Source organism: Lactuca serriola, chromosome 6 (genome assembly GCF_051521515.1).
Source record: "Lactuca serriola cultivar US96UC23 chromosome 6, Lser_US96UC23_V15, whole genome shotgun sequence".
In the NCBI taxonomy this organism is placed as follows: Eukaryota; Viridiplantae; Streptophyta; class Magnoliopsida; order Asterales; family Asteraceae; genus Lactuca; species Lactuca serriola.
Genome location: NC_136413.1, coordinates 170,534,596 through 170,559,558, shown reverse-complemented (window position 1 = coordinate 170,559,558; position 24,963 = coordinate 170,534,596). Strand labels below are relative to the sequence as shown.

General features: G+C 33.9%; 1 protein-coding gene across 1 annotated transcript; it reads right to left on the bottom strand.

Annotated features, from left to right (window-relative positions):
* Positions 1–1,839: 1,839 nt before the first annotated feature.
* On the bottom strand, positions 1,840–24,116 carry LOC145057351 (sterol 3-beta-glucosyltransferase UGT80B1-like). Its single transcript, XM_079005167.1, has 14 exons — positions 23,970–24,116; positions 19,796–20,045; positions 18,986–19,097; positions 18,470–18,640; positions 18,091–18,154; positions 17,752–17,809; positions 17,577–17,681; positions 17,329–17,503; positions 12,158–12,288; positions 11,827–11,929; positions 11,641–11,717; positions 11,422–11,469; positions 2,625–2,774; positions 1,840–2,269 (listed from the first exon to the last, which is right to left on the bottom strand). Exons 2-14 carry the CDS (start codon positions 19,910–19,912, stop codon positions 2,147–2,149), a joined length of 1,434 nt encoding a protein of 477 aa, XP_078861293.1. The 5' UTR covers positions 19,913–20,045; positions 23,970–24,116; the 3' UTR covers positions 1,840–2,146.
* Between the last annotated feature and the right edge of the window lie 847 nt (positions 24,117–24,963).

Genomic DNA, 24,963 nt, shown 5'->3' with positions numbered 1-24,963 from the left:
ATAGGGTTCAATATAACATCTATACAGACCACAAGAGCTTAAGATACTTGATGGATCAGCCAAATCTAAATATAAGGCAACGTGGGTGGCTCGACGTGGTGAATGATTATGATTACGAGATTTTAAACCATCTAGGTAAGGCCAATGTGGTGGTTGATGCCTTAAGTCGTAGGGCGACTAGTTCTCCTATTAGGTACTTGTGTTTGAGGATGAACATTGGTACCCCAATGTTGGATATGATCAGAAGAGCACAAGTAAATGCAATTAAGGAAGAGAATCAGAAGAGTGAGAAGGTTGTTAGTCAGGTTTTACATTTTGATATTGATAGTCGTGGCTTGATGAATCTTCACATGAAGTAGGACATAGCTTGATATGTTGAGAGATGTTTGGATTGTAGGAAGTTCAAGTCTAAGCATCAAAAGCCTCAAGGCAAGTTGCAGCCTTTGGATATCACGCTATGGAAGTGGGAACAAATTACCATGGATTTTATTACCAAGATACCCAAGACTGCCTGCGGTTTTGACACTATTTGGGTCATCATGGATAGATTGAACAAGAGTGCCATTTCTTTGCCATTGAGGAGTGTTATTTAGCAGAGAAGTTGGTTGCCATTTACGTTTGAGAGATCATTTCTCGCCATGGCGTGTCAATTTCTATAGTTTCTAATAGAGACGTGAGGTTTACTCGGCTTCACTTCAACATGACATATCACCCTCAGACTGACGGGTGGAGTGAGAGGACCATCAGACGCTTGAGGATATGTTGAGGGCATGTATTATTGACTTTGGCAAAAGCTGACATTTTTATCTCCCCTTGGCATAGTTGTTTTACAACAACAACTATCATTCTAGCATCGGTGTGCCTCCATTTGAGCTTCTTTATAGGAGGAATTTTTAAACCCAAATCTATAGGGGAGAGGTTGGTCAGAGAGTCATGGGGAGCATGGAGTTGGTGCTCAAGACTATAGAGCTCATTCAGCAGATTAAGCAGAGACTTCAGACAACGCAGAGCTGACACAAGAGTTATGATGAAAGATGTCGTTCTAAGTTAGAGTTACAGGTTTGAGACATGGTGTTGTTAAGAATACCGCCTTGATTGACTGTGTGGATTTTCATTTTAGCTTTTGATTCATTTGAGTCTTCTCACCATACTATAGGACACTAAGTGTCATGTTATGTCTGTTGTCTTTGTGACTTTTTCTTGAATGCTTATGCGCTTGTTGGCTAGGCCTACTGGGGTAGACCCTCGAGGCTGGGCCAGCATGATTGAAACATAAATGTTGGGTTAGACCGGTTAATTGTATATCATGTGGTGTTTTGGGGAACTCACTAATTTTTATGTTTACGGTTTTAAGTTTAAATGTTTCTGGTATTTCTGGTAGCAAAGGGAAGGCCACGGCCTGAATGGAGATTTTCTACACTGCTGACTTTTATTTTATTTATTCTGATATATGATTTTGGAATTTAAAACTTATACTTTGGTTACCTTTATTGAATGATGATGAGTTGGTTTTATTATAATTAAAAATTAAAAATTTACTCTATATTATGGGACGTTCTACAACTAATTCAATTGTAACAACCTAATTTGTCAAATATATTGACTTCTACATGCATTAAGATACATATTTTTTCTACTTTGTTTTGGCCCTCTTTGTCTCTCTCAACTTCATAATTTTCACTAACAGTTTGACTTTTGTTTCGGTGTCTAGATTCGAAGGTGTTCTTTTTTTTTTGGAAGAGACCAAAGCCTCGGCAAACAAGGTGTTCTTCTGATTATCCTAGATTGAATTTCATAATACACATGCATATAGTGGAAATATCTATTCAAAAAGTGATATTAAACAATCTACCAGTAATCCAGATTTCCATACTACTATTACCATATTTGTCTTTGTGTACCAGATCCAAAACAAACTAGTCTAAATCTGATTGTATATATTTTCCGCACTAAACTATGTATAATTTTGCGTTATTTGAATTGTGAATTTTCTTAGTTGTTGATTTGCATAAAACTTATACAACTGAAATACCAGTAAGAATCACAAAATTCTTGTACAACATATAGTTTTATTATGTGATCTGTGTAGTCCTGATCCAAGTAAACAACCATACAAAGGGTTTGGATAATCATCATGGTCTTACTTTTAAGATGGAGGTGGCGACAACAACATATCTGGCGGCAAGTGGCGGTGGAATGCATTCACGGCATTAGCAACACCATCTTCATTCTCTATTAGCTTCGCTAAATCCATTGCTCGAGCTTTAACCTATGAAAGTCACAATAAACCATTGATTTGTAAACGATTAAACCATTTATCTATTTTCTATTTTATGTACGGGTCAATTCATTATTATTTTTACAGTTAAAAAACATTTTTACTCGTGTTAATATTTAGACAAGCATGAAAAACACAATGTAATGAACAATTTTATTGTTTTACCCTCTAAACTAATCAATAGCCACAAAACTATACATTAGTATAATAAGAATATAAAAAAGTTAAGCAACATGACAAAATCAATATAAAAATAAAAACACGATGTACATTTCTACGTAAAAAATCTTTTAAACTTGAAAAGAAACTAATTGTATTTGTATTAGAAGAATGATTGTTTACTTGCCTCGGGTTGTAGCATGAAATTTATCGCATCTGAAAGTGCTTCAACTGTAAGTTGAGATATTGGAATTGGCGTGGGCCCCAGTCCTTTATTATATATTCTATCCCCCCAAAAATATTGATCTCCAAAGAAAGGAACGATGGTTGTAGGACACTGCGTTGTTAGATTATGTAAATTTTTATATTCAGTATTTTATCGAGGAAAATTGTACTGATTATAACAAGTAATACAAACATAATAGAATTGGGAAATTTTCTTGAAACCAGTTTTGATTTTACAAATTATCGATTTACGTAATTAATTAATTATTTATTTTTGATGACTCCGAAAAAAACGATTTTTCGATCGTCCTATTTAAAAAAACCAAAGTACTTGAAACACATTTTAGGATTTAGTCACTTAGTTTTTTATAATGAATAATAAAATAATATTTAATTAGCTGAATTGATAAAAGTAAATTATGTGTCTTTTTTGTGTATTTTACCATGATAACAAGAACAAGTAATTGGATTATTGTGTATTCGGATTATATGTACGTGAGATATGTTTTCATAGCAAATGATGTTTATGAAAGTATTAGAACTACTTTTCTATCAACCTCTTTCTCTCTCCTATATTTTCCGAAAACCTCACATGTAACTTTACATATTGTCGTTGACTTCTCCTTTACCACCGATGATGATGGGATCAAGCAGTGCTTTTCCAACCATTGCCTTAGAAAAACGCATGGCATAACCAACATTTGAGCTCCTTCTCCTCTAATCCTCGACCTTGATCGTCTCAACTACCATGCATGGTGTGGGCTTTTCTTTAGTAAAAAGCGAAATAACAGTTCACTTTATGGTCACCGTGTGGCTATGTGTCGTGAGCTTTTCTACACTGACTGGGTTGGGTATGGCATTATCGACCACTTGGAAGATCCCTCGGGAAAAGCTCATGCTATAATGAACAGACAAGAAGGGTTTGTCTCGATTCCATTTTAAAATCATGGATTTAAGATACTATCTCCCAACCGCTGCTATAGATCATTCCGAAATAGAATGCCATGGCCTAAGCCTGCATCAATCTCGAGCAGTTGTTTCATAACAACAAGGAGCAAAATGCATCTAACTCGATAATGAATTTTTGAACAATCTCTATTGGCGATTCTTCCATCATGGAGTATTGCATGTGAATTAAAACCATCATAGATATACTTGACAACATTCAAGGTATTGTTCTTGAAAAGAATTTGGAAGTGTATACAATTAAGGTCTCGGAAAAATGACTTATAAGCCCAACAAAGTTTTCAAACCGTTCAAAAAACCACAATTATATTTTGTATGTTCAAGAAAGTCCAACAAACTTAACATTTTAACTTACACTTTTGTTCAATTCTCATTAGGGTCAAACATCTAATTAAAGTCAACGAATGACATGGCTTATGACGTGGAATTAGATATTGGGGAAATGACTTGTAATACCAAAGAAGTTTCGAAACTGTTAAAAAAACCTCAATCATGTTTTGGTTGTTAAAAAAAACCCAACGAACTTAACTGTTTGTCTAATAAAAAACCCAACAAACTTATGCTTTTGTTCAATTCTCATTATAAGCAACCAGATGCATTAGGTATACAATTAGTTGGCAAATGACATAACATTATATTTACTGACATTGAATAAACAGATATAAACTACCTATTATATATCGATTTAGGGCTTGGAGAAGGGAAAAACGAACGACGTCTTTGTTTGATCTCTTGTAATAACTACCCCTTCTTCTTCTACCTCTCAATCGTTGATCTCCAACTCAAGATCTACAAAGAAGATATATGATGATGCAAACCCTTGTGGATGTGGACGCCTTTCTCCGATTGGGATATCTAGAATAGAGGATCATCCAGAGAAAAAGTTCAGGGCTTGTTCGAACAAATGGGTAAGTGTAATTGAAACATTTATCATGTACACTTATCATGTCCATGTTCTGTCTATTTAGTTGATTGTCGTAATAAGTTCTTGTTTTTGAAGGAACCAAAGAAGTAGATGTCCAAATCCGAGATAGGCATCCACATCCACAAGGTTTTGCATCATCCAATATCTTCTTTGTAGATCTTGAGTTGGACATCAATGATTGAGAGGAAGAAGAATTAGTCATTACAAGAGATCGAACACAAACATCGTTTGTTTTTCTCTTCTCCAAGCCCTAAATCGATGTATAAAGCACAATTTTAAATTGTTTGTTCCATGTCATTAAATATACTGCCATGTCATTTATCAACTAATTGTATACCTAATAAATATGGTTGTCACTAATGAGACTTGAACAAAAGTGTAAGTTTGTTAGCTTTTTTTTAGACAAAAGGTCTATTTCGTTGAGTTTTTTAAACAAACAAAACATGATTGAGTTTTTTTAACGGTTTCAAAACTTCATTGGTCTTACAAATCATTTTCCCTTACGGTCCCTTTCCGAAAGATGACAAAATAGCTAGTCTCATTTGTCACCAGTTGCCAATTTCGCTTTTTTGGTGACACACATAATGATCTTGTTGAAAGAGAAAATAATGAATTAGGTATGTCTTGCTCAGTTGTTGTGCTCAGAACATACCTCGTCACCTTAAATTCCATTAACAAAAAAATATGCAAAAATTATAGTCAAAACAGAGGCATCAAAAATAGTCGACTTGGAGACCACCACGACATCCGTGGCGGTCACCACCCTTCCTCCCCTATTAATACAATGACATTCTTCCCGCTTCTCATGGATGCCTACTCTTTTCCAAACCATCCTTAACAACTGGTTGTAGCCCAACAAACCTTCGGGAGATCAACTATCTTATCAATAGGCCCATATGGCTAGCACCTCTAGTCCAAAGTAGTCGTGAGGTTGCTCAGACATAACTTTAACCAAGATAGAAGATCATGAAACTACCTTGCCTTAGTTTTTACTACAACAAATATCAAGAATCTCAAGAATTGTGTTGGTTTATGGACTCTAGAGCACTCACACCTACAAGGCGATTCATGTACATTGAAATCAACTACTACTCCATATAATTCGCTAACTTTATTGGTTGGTGATTTATCTTCCATAATTGTAACTAAGAACGGACACACTTCAATTCCTAGCCTTAACCCCATTTCCCCTTTCATCTTTATAGTGTCCAAATTACCCCTCAGATTATTAAGAATCTGATTTATGTCCATAAATTTACTCATGATAATAAATGTGCCCTTGAATTTGACGAATCCAATATTTTCATGAAGGAATTTAGGCCTGTTAAACAACATTTCGACGTGACAGCACGAGCAACCTTTATCCCGCCACTAGCGCGTCACATCAAGTTTTACCATCGTGACTGCTTCCATATGTCAGCAACGTCTCGACTATCATTGAAAACGTGGTTTTCAACATTTAGTGTCAATTCATCTTATTTTTTTCAATAAAGTGTAGTCTTACATTCCTTGTTCGGCTTGCTATCAAGTAAGCATGTGTGTCTTCCATTTAGTCGTTCAAATAATGTTAGCCTTTTGATGTAATTCATTCAAATGCTTGAATATCTCTATTGCTTATTCACAATGATTTGAAATATTATGTCATCTTTTATATATTTTTTTCACACTTTGTTTAGGTATATCCACTTCAATGCAAATAGATGTTTTTATATATTTTTGATGTAATTCATTCAGATGCTTGGATATCTCTATTGCTTAGTCACAATGATTTGAAATATTATGTCATATTTATATATTTTTTCACACTTTGTATAGGTATATCCACTTCAACTCAAATAAGATGTTTTCCAAACTTTTACACTTTCGCATATATGTCAAAAATCACTTTTAGGACATAAAATCTTTCCAACATGATAATGATGGTGAATTTGATAATCATAATTTACACAACTTATGTAATTCCAATGGAATGTCCATCCACTTTTCATGTCCACATATATCTCAATAGTACGAAAAATCATAATGGATGTTACACACCATGAACGACACCATTCATTCACTACTTTTTCAGGCTAACCTTCCACCCACATTTTGAGTTGAAGCCTCCATATGGCTTTCCGTTTTCTCAACATCACACCATCCACCACCATAAAAAATTATTCCCCTTACCAAAAGTTTTTTGGAAAAAAAATTGACTTATTCGCATCTCTATGTCTCTCAGGTGCTTTTGCTACTCACACATTGCCACAACGATAAACTAGGTTCACATACTATACCTTAAATATTTTTTTGGGGTATCCATCCAGCCATCATGGCTTCTGATGCTATAAAATTAATCAATGAAAATAATAGGGAGACATGTTGTGTTTGACAAATCCCTTTACCCATACACATCTTCCACATCAAACAAGTCACCACCTTAACACTTCCGAGAAGACACCATTGAACCATTACCCATCTTCACCACCTTCCTTACATCCTTCCCAATAGATCCAACCACTACTATCCCTCCTCATTGTCAGTTGCTTCAACACCGAAAACCCACCATAGTGTTAACACATAAATAACAACTATTCCCCTTACCACTACGAAAACCCCATCCACAACCCATTGGTCACCATCTAATCCAGCCCACCTTCTATTACTCAGCATACAATAACCACTCAATAAAAGCATGAGATCTCAAAACATGTTATATACCTTAATCACCTTACTTAAGTGACTCATCTATATCGCAATCTTACTTATATGCTTTAAAGGATCGAAACTGGTCCACAACTATAGATGATGGATACATTTCCTTAATCACGAATGACACTTAGAATTTTGTTCTACAACTTATGAGGGTTAACGTGGTCAAATACATATGGTTATTTAAAAGGAAAAATAATGCCAAAATATTATCTTGCTATGAAGAAAGATTAGTGGAACTGACAAAAGTTAGTGCTCACGTATAGACTATGATGAAACGTTCAGTCTGGTTGTCAAACCGACCACGATCCGTATGGTACTTAGCTAATACGTCTCACATCATTGACTCGTTTATCAACTTCATGTGAAGAACATATTCCTTCACAATCACTTACAAGAAATCATGTACATGTTCCAGCCTCCAGGTATTCACGATCAACAACATCGAGGCCATGTACGCCTACTTAAATGATCTTTCTATCGGATGAGATAGGTTCCTCGTACTTGGTCCATCGGTTCACATAATTTTCCATTACTCTAAGTTTCATCAGCAAAAGATGCAACTCATCTCTCTTTATTTTCGATACATCAACACACGATATACCATCTAGTTTATATAGATGACATCATGTTTACTGCTTCGTCACACACAATATATCAACACATCATATCCTCTTTCAATAAATTATTGAATTGGCATCTTAGTCACTCAAGATCAATATGGCTTGTTACTTAGCATAGATATGTCATTGATATTATTGACCATGGTAAGATGCAAAAACTACAAACCATGTTAGACCCTTGTTGATATGCAAGCAAACTATATACTTTCGGTCCACCTGTGGCTGATAAAATACTTTTTGTAGCCAGTATGAAGCTCTTTAATATCTCACATTCATGATACTCAGCCTTGCATGCATGATCCCTAGGGAAAATATTTTGGGGCATTAAAGCGCATATTGCTACATCTTCGAGACACCATTAATCAAAACATTCAAATTTATGTGTCACCCGCTTAGGGCCTTACTTCATTCTCAGATATAGATTAGGGGATGTCCCATTACATGACGATTTATATTTGAATACTACATCTTTATGGTATGAGACCTTCTATCTTGTTCATCCAAACACAAGAATATCATCACAAGATCATGTATAGAGGTCGAGTACCATGGAATGGAAAATTTGATCACTAAAACATCTTGGTTATGAACCTTCTATAATATTTGTACTTTTCGATCCTCAAAGTCATGATTGTTGTAACACCCTATTCCGAATCGTTTCCTATTCGGGGTGGTGACCAAAGGTCGGGAATTATCAGGCTTAGGACCGTTTAGAAAATGAGATTTAGACCTATTTGGATATTGGTGATGTAAATCTAGATGATTTGGGGTTCGGTTTGTAGTTTGGAGCCAAGGGGTATTTTGGTAAATGTTAGATCGGTCTTTGATGGAAATTAGATTTTTATTCAAGAAATGTTAAGGCGATTATGAGATGATAAAAGCATAGAGCTTCTCGTTACCTTTTGATGGATATAAGGATTGTCGGAATCAAATTTATAATGAAGACATTTTGGCCTTCGGAAGAATTAGGTTTTTGGAGACAAACCCTAGTACGCGGGGCATACATGGGAAGTACGTTGGGCGTACATGGGAAGTACACTTGCGAAGACCCTTATGTGAGGCGTTCCTTGGCGTATGCTGAGCTTAGTCAGCAGTTTGATCGCGAAGCTTCATCCTCGTACGCGGGCGTACAAAGAGTATGTTGGGCGTACGAGGAGTTCAAGAAACCCTAATTTAAGTGTGTTGTACCCTATATAAACACCTTAAGACCCTAGGATTGGCCTCTTTACAAGCCCCCAAACCTCCTAAAACTCTAAATCATCCCTTAAACTTTCTTGGTGGTGTTCTAGAGCCCTTGAGAGGATTTTAATGGTTGTTTTGCTCATTGTGAAGGAAACTTTGAAGATTGAAGGTGCCTTGCTTGGAAGGAAGGTCATAGATCCAAAATCATCTCACTTTTTGCAATATCTTTAAGGTATCAAGTTCATACCTTGGCTTGTAGATGTTTAGATCTCCTCATAGTTTGTTTTTTTTATGCTTTTGGTCCCATTTTGGGTTGATTGAAGAATTAAGTTGTTTTAAGGGCTTGTTCTTTTAGATCTGAGCTTGTGGTGGACTCCTTGAGCTTGAAGGTGCAATCTTTATGGGATTTTTGGTCACATGCATGTATTAATTCACTTTTTAAGTCCTCTTGAATCTTAAGAGCTTCATTTAGCCATGCATGAATGTAAAGTTAGCAACTTTACGTGATAATCCAGCTCAAGGAAGTCAGATATGCCTGAGTACGCCCCATGTACTTAGTCTGGTGGACTTCACATGTTTGGGCCTCATATTTGGGCTATTATTTGGGCTTAGTGGCTTGGGGATTTATTGGGCCACCTGAATGCAAGAGTTTGGAGTAGAAAAGAATTCGTTAGCTTTAGGGTAATGCTCATGTAAGGGTTTAGGCCCAATTTAGAAAATCAGGTCATGTATAGGCCTTGAGTGTTTATTTAGATTTTAGGCATTTGGATTGTTGGTTTGAGCCTAGGTTTGGGTCATGCTGAGTAAAGGGTAAAAATGTCTTTTACCCCATGTTGGGCAATTAGTTTGGACCAGATCCGATTATTGATGGATGTTTATTATGGTGATTTGTAGCGCAGGGATTTTAACGAGGCAACGGCCAGAGATTCTTTCTGTGAGCCTAGGTTTGGGTCATGCTGAGTAAAGGGTAAAAATGTCTTTTTACCCCATTTTGGGCAATTAGTTTGGAACAGATCCGAGTATTGATGGATGTTTATTATGGTGATTTGTAGCGCAGGGATTTTAGCGAGGCAACGACTAGAGATTCTTTCTGTAATATTCGATAGTGCAAGGTGAGTTTTCCCCACTGTACTTACGAGTTGAAGGCACCAAGCTCAGCCCTTGGGATTGTTATCCTGGTTTATCGTATGATTGTGTACTATTTTGATCTGTCTGATCTGGATCTTGGTAGATAGGATGTTGCTATGTCGTAGTGATCTGTTAGATCTGTATCCTGGTAGATGGGATGTTGCTATGCTATTGTGATCTGTTACATCTGTATCCTGGTAGACAGAATGTTTCTATGTTGTAGTGATCTGTTAGATATGTATACTGGTAGATAGGATGTTAACATGCGGTAGTGATTGGTAAATCTGCCTATTTTTCTGATGCTTGGTTATATATTTATAAGTTATGTGTATGTCGACATGTTACAGTTGGTTGGGCTTAGGCGATCATCCTTTGTGCTAAAGGCCAGGACACCCAAGGCGAACCGGATAGACTATAGCCCCTGTGAGGCGGTCCAGTCATGTTGAAGGTCCTATGAGCAGTCCAGATAGGCTGAAGGCTTGTAAGGCGATCCAGTCATGTTGAAGGCTCTGTATGCATGTTGTTTGTTATTGTTATATATATATATATATATATATATATATTGTGTGTTGGTACTTTGGGGGAAGGCTCACAAAGAGTTGGCTTATAGTTTTGAGTTATGTTTCAGATACTTCAAAGGATTGCAGGAAGGCGAAGGCGTGACCGTACACATCCTCCTGTTTTGGACTTATGATTTTGGGAAAACTCTGATATGGAACATGTTTTGAAAACTATGTTGTAAACGAATTACATTTTTGGGTTGTTTTTTAAAGTTTAAATTTTTCATGAATTTTATGGATGTTACAATTGTTTACTCTTAATATGTAAGTGTTATCTATCTCTCTACCAATCCAGTTCAACCCTAATATGTAAAACACATTAAGATTGATATTCACTTTGTCTGGGCCAAAGTTGTTATAGGCTACATGCTTGTTCTACATGTTCCTCTACATATGAGTATGTAGATGTATTCACTAATGGTCTATCACCCTCTTCTATTTAGGAATAATATCCGGTCACAATGTCCGACCACCTACCTATGTTTCGTGTACGGGGGATGTTAACATATTCGTATGTGTACTTTTTATATAGTAGCCAATCAATCTCGACCCATGTGTATTATTATGTATCCAAATTATATTGTATATATATGTGATTAATGAGTGATATGCTTTATCAGAAAATAATGTTTATTAGTATTTTTACCTAAAAAGCTATATAAAAGTACAAGATGAAAATAATACCCCAGCTCTCAATCCTGTTGCAGTCGTCCCAGCGCCTCCATGATGAACCTAGAAAATCAATAGATTTTTTATTTAATATAAATGGAGTCGTGTATGCTAATTTTCCTTCGTTATAAGAGAACGAAGAATGAAACAAATTGTATTAGTATCAATAGCACTAGTAATAAAAATTGTCAATAATAATAACAATATCGAAAGTTGCCTTAAAATATAACCCACCACAGCTGCACACTGAGGGAACAACCAATCATGTGGGTAATCCACTAAAAGAAAAATATCATCTGAAATTTTCGAATCTGCAATCCCATTTTTATCAAATGGTCAAGAAATTATAGGAAATAATTAGCTTGATGTATTTTGTCATGATGTATAAAACGAAAGTGATCAATCTGGGAAGAAACTTACATGTCCCAAGATTTCCCCAGCCTTGGTCAATTATTCCCCTTTGCCCCGTTTTTTTCAAAGCCTCCAAAATGATATTCGTAGTTCTTTTTGAATTCTCAATAGGCTTAAAAATAAACATGTGATTTATTTTGTTATAATATAACAAACAATTGATTTAATAAACATTTATTCAATGCCAAAAATTAATTAATATCATTTTTCAAGGTTACAATTACTTCAAAAGTTAAAGTGTACTTATTTTCTGTGATCCATTGGACCAAGATTCCCATAATAATATAACTTAAATTAGTAAGTATGAAACTAAGTTTCATATAAAATTAAGTCCACCTACCATGCTTCCAAACCCAATATATATCGGACTTGTTCCTCTTCCAATCCATCGTGTGAATTCTATGGGTGGTTGATACTCGGAACCAATATTCAAGAAACAATAGCCAACAACATCAACCAACGGACCCCAATCTGTATAAAACGACGTATAAGTTTATGCAACCAACAATTAAATCTTCATTTCATTTCATTTCATATTAAAAATATGATATAATGAGTAAAGTAAATGGCTAACACAAATATGTATCAAGCACAAGATGCACAAAGTACATATATATCAAGATGCCCAAAATACATACATACATACATATATATACACAAAATATTTTATACATAAAATATATATTAGGCATATAGTGATGCACAATATATTTGATACAAACAAAAGGTTATAGTATAAATCATGAATATTATGCCTCATACATACTCTCAGAATATCTGCCTATGATAGAAATTACTAACATCACTACCAACACTATTTGAGCTTACTGGTAACACATGTAGAGAAGATGAATCATTAAAAATCAACAAAAATCCAATTTAAGACTATATTGAGTATATGAGTTTGTTGTTCCGATTTATAATTGGAGTTATTATCTTGTGTTTGATAAATTTGTGTTAGTTTTAATTTTAGAGGGAAAATTATTAGGGACTTAATTTCAGTATGTGATAAAATTGTATTGATACTTTGGGGAGAAACTTATTAGATACTATACTTTAGTCATTTTTTACACATATGTAATTTTATATATGCAAGGTAAATTATCTTGAGCTAAATTTTAGCATCCTAGGTTGATTAATTAGTCATACTCAGGTATATGAGACTGGTGAATCAGTCACAAATACCATTTTAAGATAAACTTATTGGGGACTAAAAACCATTCTCTAATACACATGTCTCAGTTTAGATTTGGAGTTATACATTTTAGGGCTGAATTTTACTATAATAAACTAATTAATTAGGCATGAATACCGTATATTAGACACTAACAAATCAGTCATGTATATTATATGGATGGCAACGTGTCAAGGAATTTATTTTAGTCTCTAGTTGGACTTTCATACCTAACAAACCATGCAAGTATAAGGCATTTAATATTAGACATATTCATATTCGTTAGTGGTGGAACTATAATTTTTTCACTCGTTATGCACTAGAATAGTATTTATTTTTATCAAAGGATGAACTTTCATACCTAACAAACCATGCAAGTCTTCTTGTGTTATGATTGGCACACATTAATGTTGAAAGTATAAGCTACACTTGTCTTAGAATAAAATAGTAATTGAATGGTAGTTATTGTGTTAATTATAAGTTAGTTACTAGGCAGTTAATTTTGGTAGAAGTTGATAGTTATATGGAAGTTATAAACCGCTAATGTGAAAGGTTGTAATAGTTAGGATGAAGGGGTTTGATGGTTAAAAAGGGGCTATAGCATGGTCCTAGATTGTTTGATGGTTGTAACCATGGATGAGGTTTGGATTCATGAGCGAGTTGAAAAGATCTTGGTAAAGTTTTTTTTTTTGTGATGTTTGTGTTTGTATGGTGATTGATGCATATGAAAAGATTATGGAAAATGAGGATGCTGATTTTAAGGGATTTGTGAAGAAATCTAATGAAGATAACGGTGTGTGTGGGTTCTATAATGAAACTAAATTTGGAAATTGATAATGAGGTTCATGAGATCATGATGATTATTATGATGATGATGATGATGGTCGTTGTCTTCTAATGGTCTATAATAGATTGGTTGAAGAAAAAAATGAAGAAAATCAAGGAGAAAGAGAAGGAATCCGATATCAATTCAAAATCTTTAAAGGAGAATGAGAAAATCCCAAAATATAAGGAAGAACATGAAGTGTCAGCTAAAGTATTTTTAGACTCTTTTGATGTATATATGAATCAATATGTGGAGGATGCCATCATTGAAAAAAACGAATGATAATCATGGAAAACCAGCAACCAGACACATACATTGAAAGATTCTCACCAGCCTGATAAAAATGATTGCCAAAGTAAACGAACTAGGATGGTTACTACTAAAATGTGTTCTAAAAAGGAAACTAGTGAAAAAAAATAAAAGTAGGGTCATTGCTAATGGTAGTGCACAACATTAGGATGTTGTAGGTGTGGTTTAAGTTTAGCTTTAAGGAGAATGTTGAAAGTATAATCAAGACTTATCTTAGAATACTATAGTTATTGAATGTAGTTACTGTGTTATTCATAAGTTAGTTACTAGGTAGTTAATTTTGGAAGAAGTTGATAGTTATATGGAAGTTATTAGCCGCCAACATTAAGGGTTTTAATGATTAAGATGAAGGGTGGGATTGTTGATGTTTATATGTATGTGTCTTGTAATTCTATGGAACAAATGATTTTTTTTCTCAACTAGCATAACACAATCTTCCTTTACAATGCAGTTATGTTCCTGAAATTCTTATATCTTTGTATGTACTCCAACAAAATGGTATTAGATAAATGATTCATGGTCCAGGCATATAGCATGGTTCTAGATTGTTTTGTGGTTGTAACAAAGGATGCAGTTTGGATTAATTAACCGGATAAAAAGATCTTGGTAAAATGAAATTTTCTTTCTTATGTTAAGATTTGTGTGGTGAGTGATCCAGATGAAAGGATTTTGGAAAACGATAATGATGACTCGAAGGGATTTGTGAAGAAATCAAATAAAGATAATGATACGTGTGTGAGTTTTATGATGAAACATAGTTTAAGAAGTGATAATAAGGGGTATGAGAAACATAAACACGAGGGTCTATGAGATAGTGATCTTTATGTTATAAGATTCTACAAGCAATTGGATGAAGAAAATAAATTGGAGAAGTTCATGAAGAAAGATAATGAATTCGATGTGAAACCCAAAGCTTTGGGAAAAAGGAGAAAATCCCAAAATGAAAGGAATGACATGAAGTTTCGACTAGAATTGTATTAGATTCTTTTGATGTCCAAACGAATTAATCTGTGGATGATAGCTGTATTGACTAATCGGATGCTGGTCATGGAAACACCAACAACCAGAAACATGAGATTGAAAACATTTCCTAGCAACCAGATATGAATGAAAATCATCAAAAATGAACCAGGAGGGTTACCATTAGAGTGTGTTCTAAGATGGCAACTAGTAAAAACAATATAGTGGAGTAACTAGTAATGGTGGTGTGCAACAATATATTGTGTTGATGTGGTTCAGGTCTAGATTAAGGGTGAATGTTGAAAGTATTGTCTTAGAAGAATATATAGTTATTTTGTTAGTTATAAGTTATTTACTAGTTAGATAATTATGGAAGAAGTTGGTAGTTAGAGAGAAGTTATTAACCATGGATGCAGGGGGTGCAACATTTAGGATGATGTTGTATAATCTTTGATGTCCAATTGCATATACAACCATATTTAGTAGGGTGGATAGACCCCATTTAAAAATGGGTCTCACCTCCTATTGTGATGGAGTTTTTTTTTTTTTTTTTGAAAAAATGGTATATTTGTACCCCACTTGTAACATCCCGATGATGTATGAAGAAATATTGCATTTTAGCCATTGTGCATGAGAAAGATTGCAAAATGGCGAATGATGGCATTTTTGTAATTTTTGGGGCAAACTCACGTACGTTGGTCGTACCCTTATCGTACGTGGGGCATACGTGGGTGAGCCATAAACCCTAATTTTTAGGGTTTGGACCCTTTATAAACACCATTAACTTTTCATTTCCCCTTCCCCCATCAGCCTCCAACCCTAATTTTGTCTATTGCAGCCTAAATCTCTTGTGTGTGTTCCTTTAAGCTCAAAAGTGTATGTTTGTGGTGCCTTTGAAGCAAGGTGAAGCAAGAAGCACCAACTTGGAAAATCAAGACCTTATGGATCCAGGAACACCTTACCTCCAAGCTTCATTTTGAGGTGTAAAGTTATGAACTTGATGATTCTATGCAAAGATCTAAGTTAGCCATGAAGTTTGTGTCCATTTGGTCCCATTAGTTGGGTATTTTGAGTATGAGCTACTCTAGTCCCGTTAAGTTGTCCTTTCAAGCATTTTGAGGTGTTTAGAAGCATAAAAATGCAGTCTTGATCATTTCTTCTCTTCCATGCGTGAATTACAAGGACTTAATGGGCTAAGTGGTTAAGGGTTTTGATATTAAGCACTTATTGACAATGCAAGACCATAAAGTTGGAAACTTTATGGTTAAGAATGATATTTGAGACTTGGATCTGCATTTTGGACGTAAAGGGTGAAGTATTAAGCACTTAACGGGTTAATTGGAGGTCTAGTTGCGTACGTTGGGTGTACCATTTGGTACGTTGCGCGTACAGATGAGTACGCCCTACATACTCGGATAGGTCAACTCGGCTGGTTTGTTGAATTTGACCTTTGACTTAGTTTGACTTAGGGGTATTTTGGGTAAATTGGTATTAATTTAGGTGGGCAATATTTTGGATAATAAGTGCCCAGTAGAGTCGGTTTCGAAGCAGAGACTTATTCAGCTCGTATTTAGACTGAAAGGTGAGTTTTCCTCACTATACATGTGGGTCAAATGCATCAACGTCGACCCACTAGATTACGTGTTCGGCTTATGGGATAGTACTATGCTAGTAGATGCCTGATTTGTAGATTGATATGCTTATCTATATTTTTTGGTTTTGTGTTTATGTTTATCTGTTACATATGTCGACATATTTTGGTTAGGTTGAGGCGATACTGCTTTGTGTTATAGGCCAAAACACTTGGGGACGACCATATAGGTTGTAGGCCCTACGAGTCGGTCTAGTCAAGACAGCGGTCCATATATGTTGTAGGCCCTGTGAGGCGGTCACATCAGGCTGGCTGCTCATATTTGTATACTTGTTTGTTATGTGTTGTGTTCTAACTATCTATTGTGTGCATGTAGGATTGATTGTGGACGAATCATTTTATGATTGATTCAAAATTTAATATGCATTAATTACTTTTTTAAAATAGCTAAAATGATTGGTCCAGAAACAATCCTATATACACACAACAGATAGTAGAAACATTTGAACCTTATCTTGTAAATCATGAGGAGTAAATGAAGTTTTTGTGTTATAGCATAAAGCAATCTTGCTTTACATTTCTTAAATGTTACTGAAATTCTTATACCTTTATATTTAATCCAACAATTAAATCATGAAAATTAATTCGTACCACTTGGTTTTGGTACGACCTCAGGACTCCACATGTATCCGGTCGGGAAATGAGATATTGAATCACGATACATGCTTAAGTAAGAAATAGGAGTAAGATTCGACTTCTTTCTAAACTCGTTTATATATCCTCTTATGCCCCACCAAATGATATGATCTACAACTATATATGAGAGCTGGATGCAAAATAACAACAATAAGAAAATTACGATTAAGAATCTTTGTTATTACAGGGAAATGAAAACGTACCCAGTTACCAGTAGTCTGAGGGACAAGTGTCAACTTCCTTTTGATTTCGTTTAGATATCCTCTTATGCCCCACCAAATAAAAATATCTACATTTATATACGATAGCTGGATATCCAACAACAACAATGAGAAAGTTACAATTAAGAAATTTTATTAATGGTGTTTGAACGCGTACCCAATTACCAACACTTTGAGCAACAGGTGCCAAGGGGGAAGGGAACTCAGATGTTGGCCTGTATATATGAAAGAGAAGTAAGAACTAAGAAGATTCCATGTTTATTAGAAAGGATTAAAAACTATATTGAAATGATGATCAAGTTTCTAAATGAAGTAATTTAATCCATTCGACCGAGTTCCATATTTCACTAAGTTTTGTAGTTTGCTAGCTACTTGGAACCATTAGCAATAAAACATCACCCAAATTGACCTATTTTGACACAAATGATACCCTTTCTACTCCACTGAAAAACAACAATGTAAGAATATAAAAAAAGAAACTTGATTCAAAACTTACGTCCAAGGCATTGTGAAGAAAATGTGAAGAGGTATACCAAGAGCTTCAGCAATGTGTGCATGTCCTTTCAAAATTCAAGCAAAGAAACACATTAAGATGTGATAACCTTTTCCAAGTTATAGTATATGGTTATTATCCTCAATATTTTAGACGACTCGAATATCCAAAAACCTAACTATAAATCTTGGAACTAGACTCAAAATGGTGAAATTAAATATGTTTTGGTTTTATGTATTTTGACCCCAAATCAATAACTAATTTTCTTTATGTATATTTATTTTTTCTCCAAATCAATAGTTTGCCTTTGTCTCAATATATTTCAATTATAATATCAGAAAATCAAGGTGTAAAGGAAACATATTAGGCAATATGAACTGACCACATGCTGGAGGATTTGCAATGATTGCCTGAGCTCGAAAAGGTTGGTTGGTTTTTTGATCTGGTTCTATGCATGCTGGAAGAAGAGATTCGATAATTTCCTTTACTTGCTTACTTTGTGTGAGTAATTGACTAAGTGTTGATGGAATAAGACCTTTATTTCTTGCCATATCTGAAGTTCAAAAAATCAAATTAATTATGTTTGAAAATGAATTCAAACATGATATCTATGTGGGTTAAGGGCTACATTTGTTACATGAGATATGACTAGAAAAACTTTCTTAGGCTATTTTTGATGATGAAGAAGAGGAAATTCATGTTTTTGCATATACAAGAGATAGATAACGAGACATTGTTCCACCCTTTTAGTGGGAAAAAATTGCATCTTTTAGTATTAGGCGGTGCATAGCAAATGCAAGAGCTATCTCATGTCATATCATCCATATAGAGCTTAATATAGTTGCAATATGATAAAATAAATATAAGGAGAATTTGTTTATTAATATAAACCTCTTACATGCTGCCAAGATACGAGCATCACCACCCAAAGGATAAAAGTCTACACCAGCCGATTCTACAAAAGATTGGAAGTTTGCATGTGTTGCCAACCTAACATGATGACCAAACTCCTGCAAAAAAAAATATATAACCACTTTGGTCGGTAGGAAGACTAAAAGTGTACAAAGGAGGGGTACAAGTCACAAGTTGATTTTGGTAATTATTTTTGTGGGGGTGATGGGCGACAAGAGCGGTGATAGGGTGTTTCGGTTTGTCCTATTAGGGTTAAGTGCTTGAAACACCAATGAATATTATTGATACTTTTATTATAGCATTAATGTTTACTTTCTCCGATTAAAAAAATATTGTATTTAGAAAATCTATTCAAGCATAAAAAATACAAAAAAAAAATCATTACTACAAAAAGAGAAATAAACAGAAAGTACAATGCTATAATTAGATACAACTGGTAAAGTATAGTGTGTTAATAAGAAAAATTGCAAATGCATGTTGTAATTGAAAGAAATAAATTTATGTTGGTAAAATACACAAATATATGAAAGAACATTGTTATTTCTTGTATTTAACCCTCTTTATTATGATAGACATGGTCAAAGCAAAGGCATAACCTATGAATATCAAATTTTAAAATGAGTCTACTTTAAAGTCTAAAAGGAATCTAAATATATTTTGGATAGTTTGGCACATTATTAGACAAGTATTAACATCATAATTCTTTAGTTAATTTGTAAAAGAATAACCTAAGAATATCAAATTTTATATTAAGGTTAAAATGTTTAATAATAACTCATTGTTAGCTTAGACATGCCTGTAGTTTCTTTGACATAGCAAGAAAAGGTTGAACATCTCCTCTTGTTCCAACAACAAGAATTGCTATCTTCAATTTTGGAATCAAATTTTCATAATTGGTGATGATGAATTCCATGTATGATCTCGGTGGAATCCTTGAATCGTTTGATACTTAAATAAATCTGAAGCCACTATTCACTATTGCATAGATCCACCTCTACTGTACATTGACTTTGGTTGTATACAAGTTCCACAATTAATAGTCTTTGCTGGAAAAAAAATCATGGAAAAAAGGAAATATAAATTGTAGAAACATTAAAAAAAATTGATTGTGTTCCCACGTCATGATAGTGGTTTAATATTAATACAAAGAACATGTTTATATTGGCTCTAGGTTACATTGTATATCTAATTTCTAATATAAAAAGTTGTCAGTATTAATTTATACGATATGAATGTTATTGTGGGAATTATACAAGATGTAACAATTGTACATATAGGTACATACCAAAATCATATCAAATTTACAACATCTATCTATTATTATTTTGAATAATTCTACCATCACTATCACTAATATACCCATATATTGTTGTTTGAGAAGGAACAAGTTTGATGCTCAAACTTCACTAATATGCCCATGCAACTTGAGTAGGAGGAAGTGGGACATTTAATCTAGCTTGATATACTGTACACAAATGGTAAAGAAGTCCTTTAGCAAAAGTATACATCTACTAGTACTTAGGTGGGTTTTATTGCATACAAAGTAAGTATCAATGTCAACATGTTTGGTATGTTAATGTTGAATAAGATTTCAGAGAGGTAGACAATAAATATATTATCACAATACATAGCAGTTGTTTAATTAATTGGTATGTGAAGGTCAAATAGTCAATTGCATAGCTAACTAGATTTAGCTACCACACCAATGATACTGCAATGCACAACTTTAATAATTACTCTGGAGACTGTTTATTGTTGTTTAGATGACCAAGAGACCAAGTTGTCACCAAGAATCGTATAGTACCTATATATTCATCATTGTGACTCAAACACCTCAAGTCGACATTGAAATATATGGTGGTGGAAAGAGACAAGGATGAAGAGAATTACATGTGATGGGTGATCATCATTTATTTGATGTGATGGAGATTTTGTTTGAGAAACAAACATGAGATTTCGGTAAGCCATGCATAAACAATCATATTTTTTGAACAACGTATGTAATCTTGGGCCAATTTTAAATATTTTATATCATCAATAAGGCTTTGATAGACTATAAGATCAAAGAAAAAGAATCAATCACTGGGAATACGTTTGTTGCTTGTGTTGACCCGAGTTATCAAGGGAGTGTAGTGGTGTTATCTTAGAACAAAATATCTTTAGCATATTGGTACATGGAAATAAATATACATTTAGGTTATCATGTCTCTTATATCCAAAGAAAATGATTTAATAAAAAAAGATTAGTCATTACAAACTCCAAAGGCAAAAAGGAGATAATATATTGTAAAAGTGTTTTGGAGAATGAGATAACAATAATGTCATTGACATATGGTAATATAAACATGGTATGAGTCCCTGGTCGATGAATGAATAAACATGTGTCGAATGTTTTCTTTTAAAATTCTATAAAAAGATTTTACCTAGGTTACACACATGTGATAGGCATATAGGATCTATGAAATCAGATGATTGATGCATGCACATTGTCTCTTGAAGTTCGCTATGTAAGAATGCATTTTCATATCCGATAGAATCAACTATAAACATGAGACTACAAGGCTCATAATTGCGTGAATGTGGTTGATTGAATAAACGGGATAAATGTATCATCATAGACGAACCTAGCATTTTGATTTTTAGTATTAACCACCAATCATGCTTTATATCACTCAAGTTTACCATCAAATTGAGTCTTGTTTCTATATATCCTAAGGAATTATATAATGAAAATTTAAATATCCTCATAATTTTTCGTCCTACTCATCCTCCTACCTATGTTCAATGGTGATATATGCTTTAAAATATATTAATTCTATTAAATATGACACTTTTCACCATTTGACATGGACAAGAATAAAAGATAGGAATATATTTCATTACTCTTGTATAATATATGGGTTGATGGCCCTAGGAACCAAATCCCAAGTCTAATGTTTTGTAATGCTTTATGATTATTGGCCTCGGTAGTATTCTATTATTGTTTATTACAAGATGCCATAATGGATTTAAGAATATGAGATATATGAGTTTAGAGGTAGTTTTGTAAACTAAGGGGTTGATGTGATTGAAAGTACCATGTTTGGAGTAGGTGGTCATGGGATGGTTTAATGTCGATGGAGGAAGGGAGTTGTAGGTAGTGATATTGTAATTAAAGTGGATAAGTTTTGTGTTAGGCTTAGGTATGTATAGGTGGCGGTGTTGTGGCAGGGACACATGTTTGTGGGAATGACTAGATGTGGAGAAATGGAAAAAAATGGCATGTGCAATCCATTATTTATCTCTTTAAATCCCCTCTCTTGATTATTTAATACTTTTATTAATCTAGTGAGTAGAAATATAAGTAGGAACAAAAAATAGTTGGATATTTGATTTTTCTGAGAAATGGCATCAGTAGAGGTGATACTAATTGTTTGTTTGGGGTTGGTGGGTATGGAGGTGGTCGTGTAGATGCAGTAATGAATCAGAGGGGAATATTTCTAGGAATGAGTATTCAAGTGGTTGGGATTAGTAGGTTAAGAAAACAGGAATATAGACTTATCAAAAGTAATATATCAAGAGATGTGAACCTTTATTGTATTAAGGTGAAGTCACTAATACCCCATATTATTGGAGGGACATCCAAGAAAGACACAAATAAATGAGCAAGGTTGTAATTTATTCTATTAAATGATGTTTGAATTAGGAGAAAAAGTACACACATACAAATAGATGGCCATAGGTACGGTGTTACATGAATAGGGTCATGAATAGGGTGCATAAATGAATGTTTTTTTTGTATCAAAGTTTTTAGATATGGGGTTATAATGGGGTTATGAAATTATTAATAGGTTTTTCTAATGCCAAGTGTCCCAAGATTGAAGCAATTGGGATTCAAATTTGAGACATGCTCCTTTGGAATGTTTAAATCCTAAATGATCACAATCAGACCACCTTAATAGTTATGACTATAGGAATTAATCATATGTTGATTTTTTTTCCTTTTTCAAAAAGAGATTAAAGGTCGGATGGATTGATTATAAACAGTTTATTAATAACCTAGTTTAGAAGCTAAAAGCTAGCTTTTTAGGTTGCACGTCAAACACAACCTACAACTTGTTTTAGATATAAAGTTAAGCAGTTTCGAAAATTAAAAAGAAATTCAAGCATCAACAAATCAAACAACACCTAAGGTGTCATTCACCGTCTCAAATGAAATAATGCATGAATCATGTCAGAATAACATCAACACCATTATCTTGGGCTCTAGAACAATGGGGGTTTCTAAATAACCTAATAGCTAGTATGACCTAAAAAAACATAAAGAAACCCTAAACCCTAATACCATCATTAATTTATGAATCGTAGCCAACCATATTAATGAAGACAAGCCACATTACCACATACAACTTGCATGAATATTTCGTATTCGGATCTGATGATATAAAATCTTCACATCGCACGACTTATGCATGAATAAAAATCCTCATGCATACCACATAATATATGGTATGCATGATGATTTATATATGCATATGTTATGTGCATGGGCATTTTATTATGCACATGTGTCATATATGGATAATAAAATGTCAATGCACATATAAGATGCATGTAGAAATATCATACACACCTTAATTGCATATACAAACATATTGCATCTAAAAAAAAGTAGGTAAAATACCGGACTCATGTATCGCTAGGAAACCTCGAAGTCAAAATGTTTACTTAAAAATTGAATTTTGACCGAATCTTGGCACGTATGAATGCCCATAAAACAATGTTATTCCAATTTGTTTTAACAAAAAAATGGATGTAAAATATCTCTTTTAAAGCTGAAAGACATACATGACATACAACTATCAATAGAACAATGCATACAAAGTAAACGAAGTAAAAAATTATTCAAATTAGGTTATATAAACAACGATCACCATAATACGTTAATACGTTTGACTCGTTTCCAATTTTAAGGAATATCTCAAACTAACCTCTTACGAAGGATGATGACCCATTCCATTTCTCAGATGCTAAGGATAATATGTGACCAAATCAACATTTTCCTTTAAATATGCAGCTCACGCGACCGTTGGCAAATTAATCCGGTTTTGCAGTTCGCTAGCCTTTTGGTTATAAGCATAACGATGCTCTTAAAAGTCCCTAGTTCTCTTTAAACTATATAGCATGAATGAAGTAGAATTAAAGGCGACTTTAAACAAGGCACGTTTCTCTTGCATAAAATTTATTTAACACACAATCGTGCTTGTTGTTACTTAACAAATTGCATTGAAATTCTTTTAAATATTTATTTTCTTATATTAGTTTAAACTACTTAGAATCATAAAATTCAATGAACAACATAATTGAAAGATTCATCATATATAACAACATTAATTGAAATATGAACCTAAAATTCTTCATTTTATTATTACGTGTATCTCCTTATCAAGTGCTCCTAGTTTCTGCTATGTATTATATGGCCAAATTAAACAAGTTTAGTTCGAATGAATTGCAAAATCTTTCAATTTTCCATCATCTCCACATAAATTTGAGCACAATATTCTATCCAGCTCAACAAGAAAATACAGTAAGTCTAAGGTTTCCTCACTCGTAATCAGAAGTCGAAGCAGGATCTCATAGTAGATGTGTCATGGAAAAAATAGTACTGGCACAATAGTAGATAAAAAAATCCAGAATTTTTTGCACTGCATATACGGAAGTCAAGCGTTTCCGGTGTCACTGTGGGACACCAAGCAAAACCGCTACTGCTCATAATAATGTTGTAATTCTTTGATGGGTAGCTTCTTGCTAATCTTGGCCTTTTATATATCATTTGCCGTTTAAAAAAAAATAGTTGCAGTATCATTTCGCTAGAAAAAAAAATCGTATTCTAGAATTAAAAGTTACCACCATAATTAAAGTTTGCAACAAATAGTCTAATATAATCAAGAACTCAAAATTTAAAAAACACATGTGAAGATCAAA

What these genes read in the sequence shown, in the direction of transcription:
- LOC145057351 (XM_079005167.1), bottom strand. Translation starts at nt 19,912, where the DNA reads ATGGAATTCATCATCACCAATTATGAAAATTTGATTCCAAAATTGAAG. An exon ending in ATATTGGGTTTGGAAGCATG is followed by an intron (nt 11,930 to 12,157) that starts GTAGGTGGACTT and finishes TTTATTTTTAAG; the next exon opens with CCTATTGAGAATTCAAAAAG. An exon ending in CAACAGGATTGAGAGCTGGG is followed by an intron (nt 2,775 to 11,421) that starts GTATTATTTTCA and finishes CTAACAACGCAG; the next exon opens with TGTCCTACAACCATCGTTCC.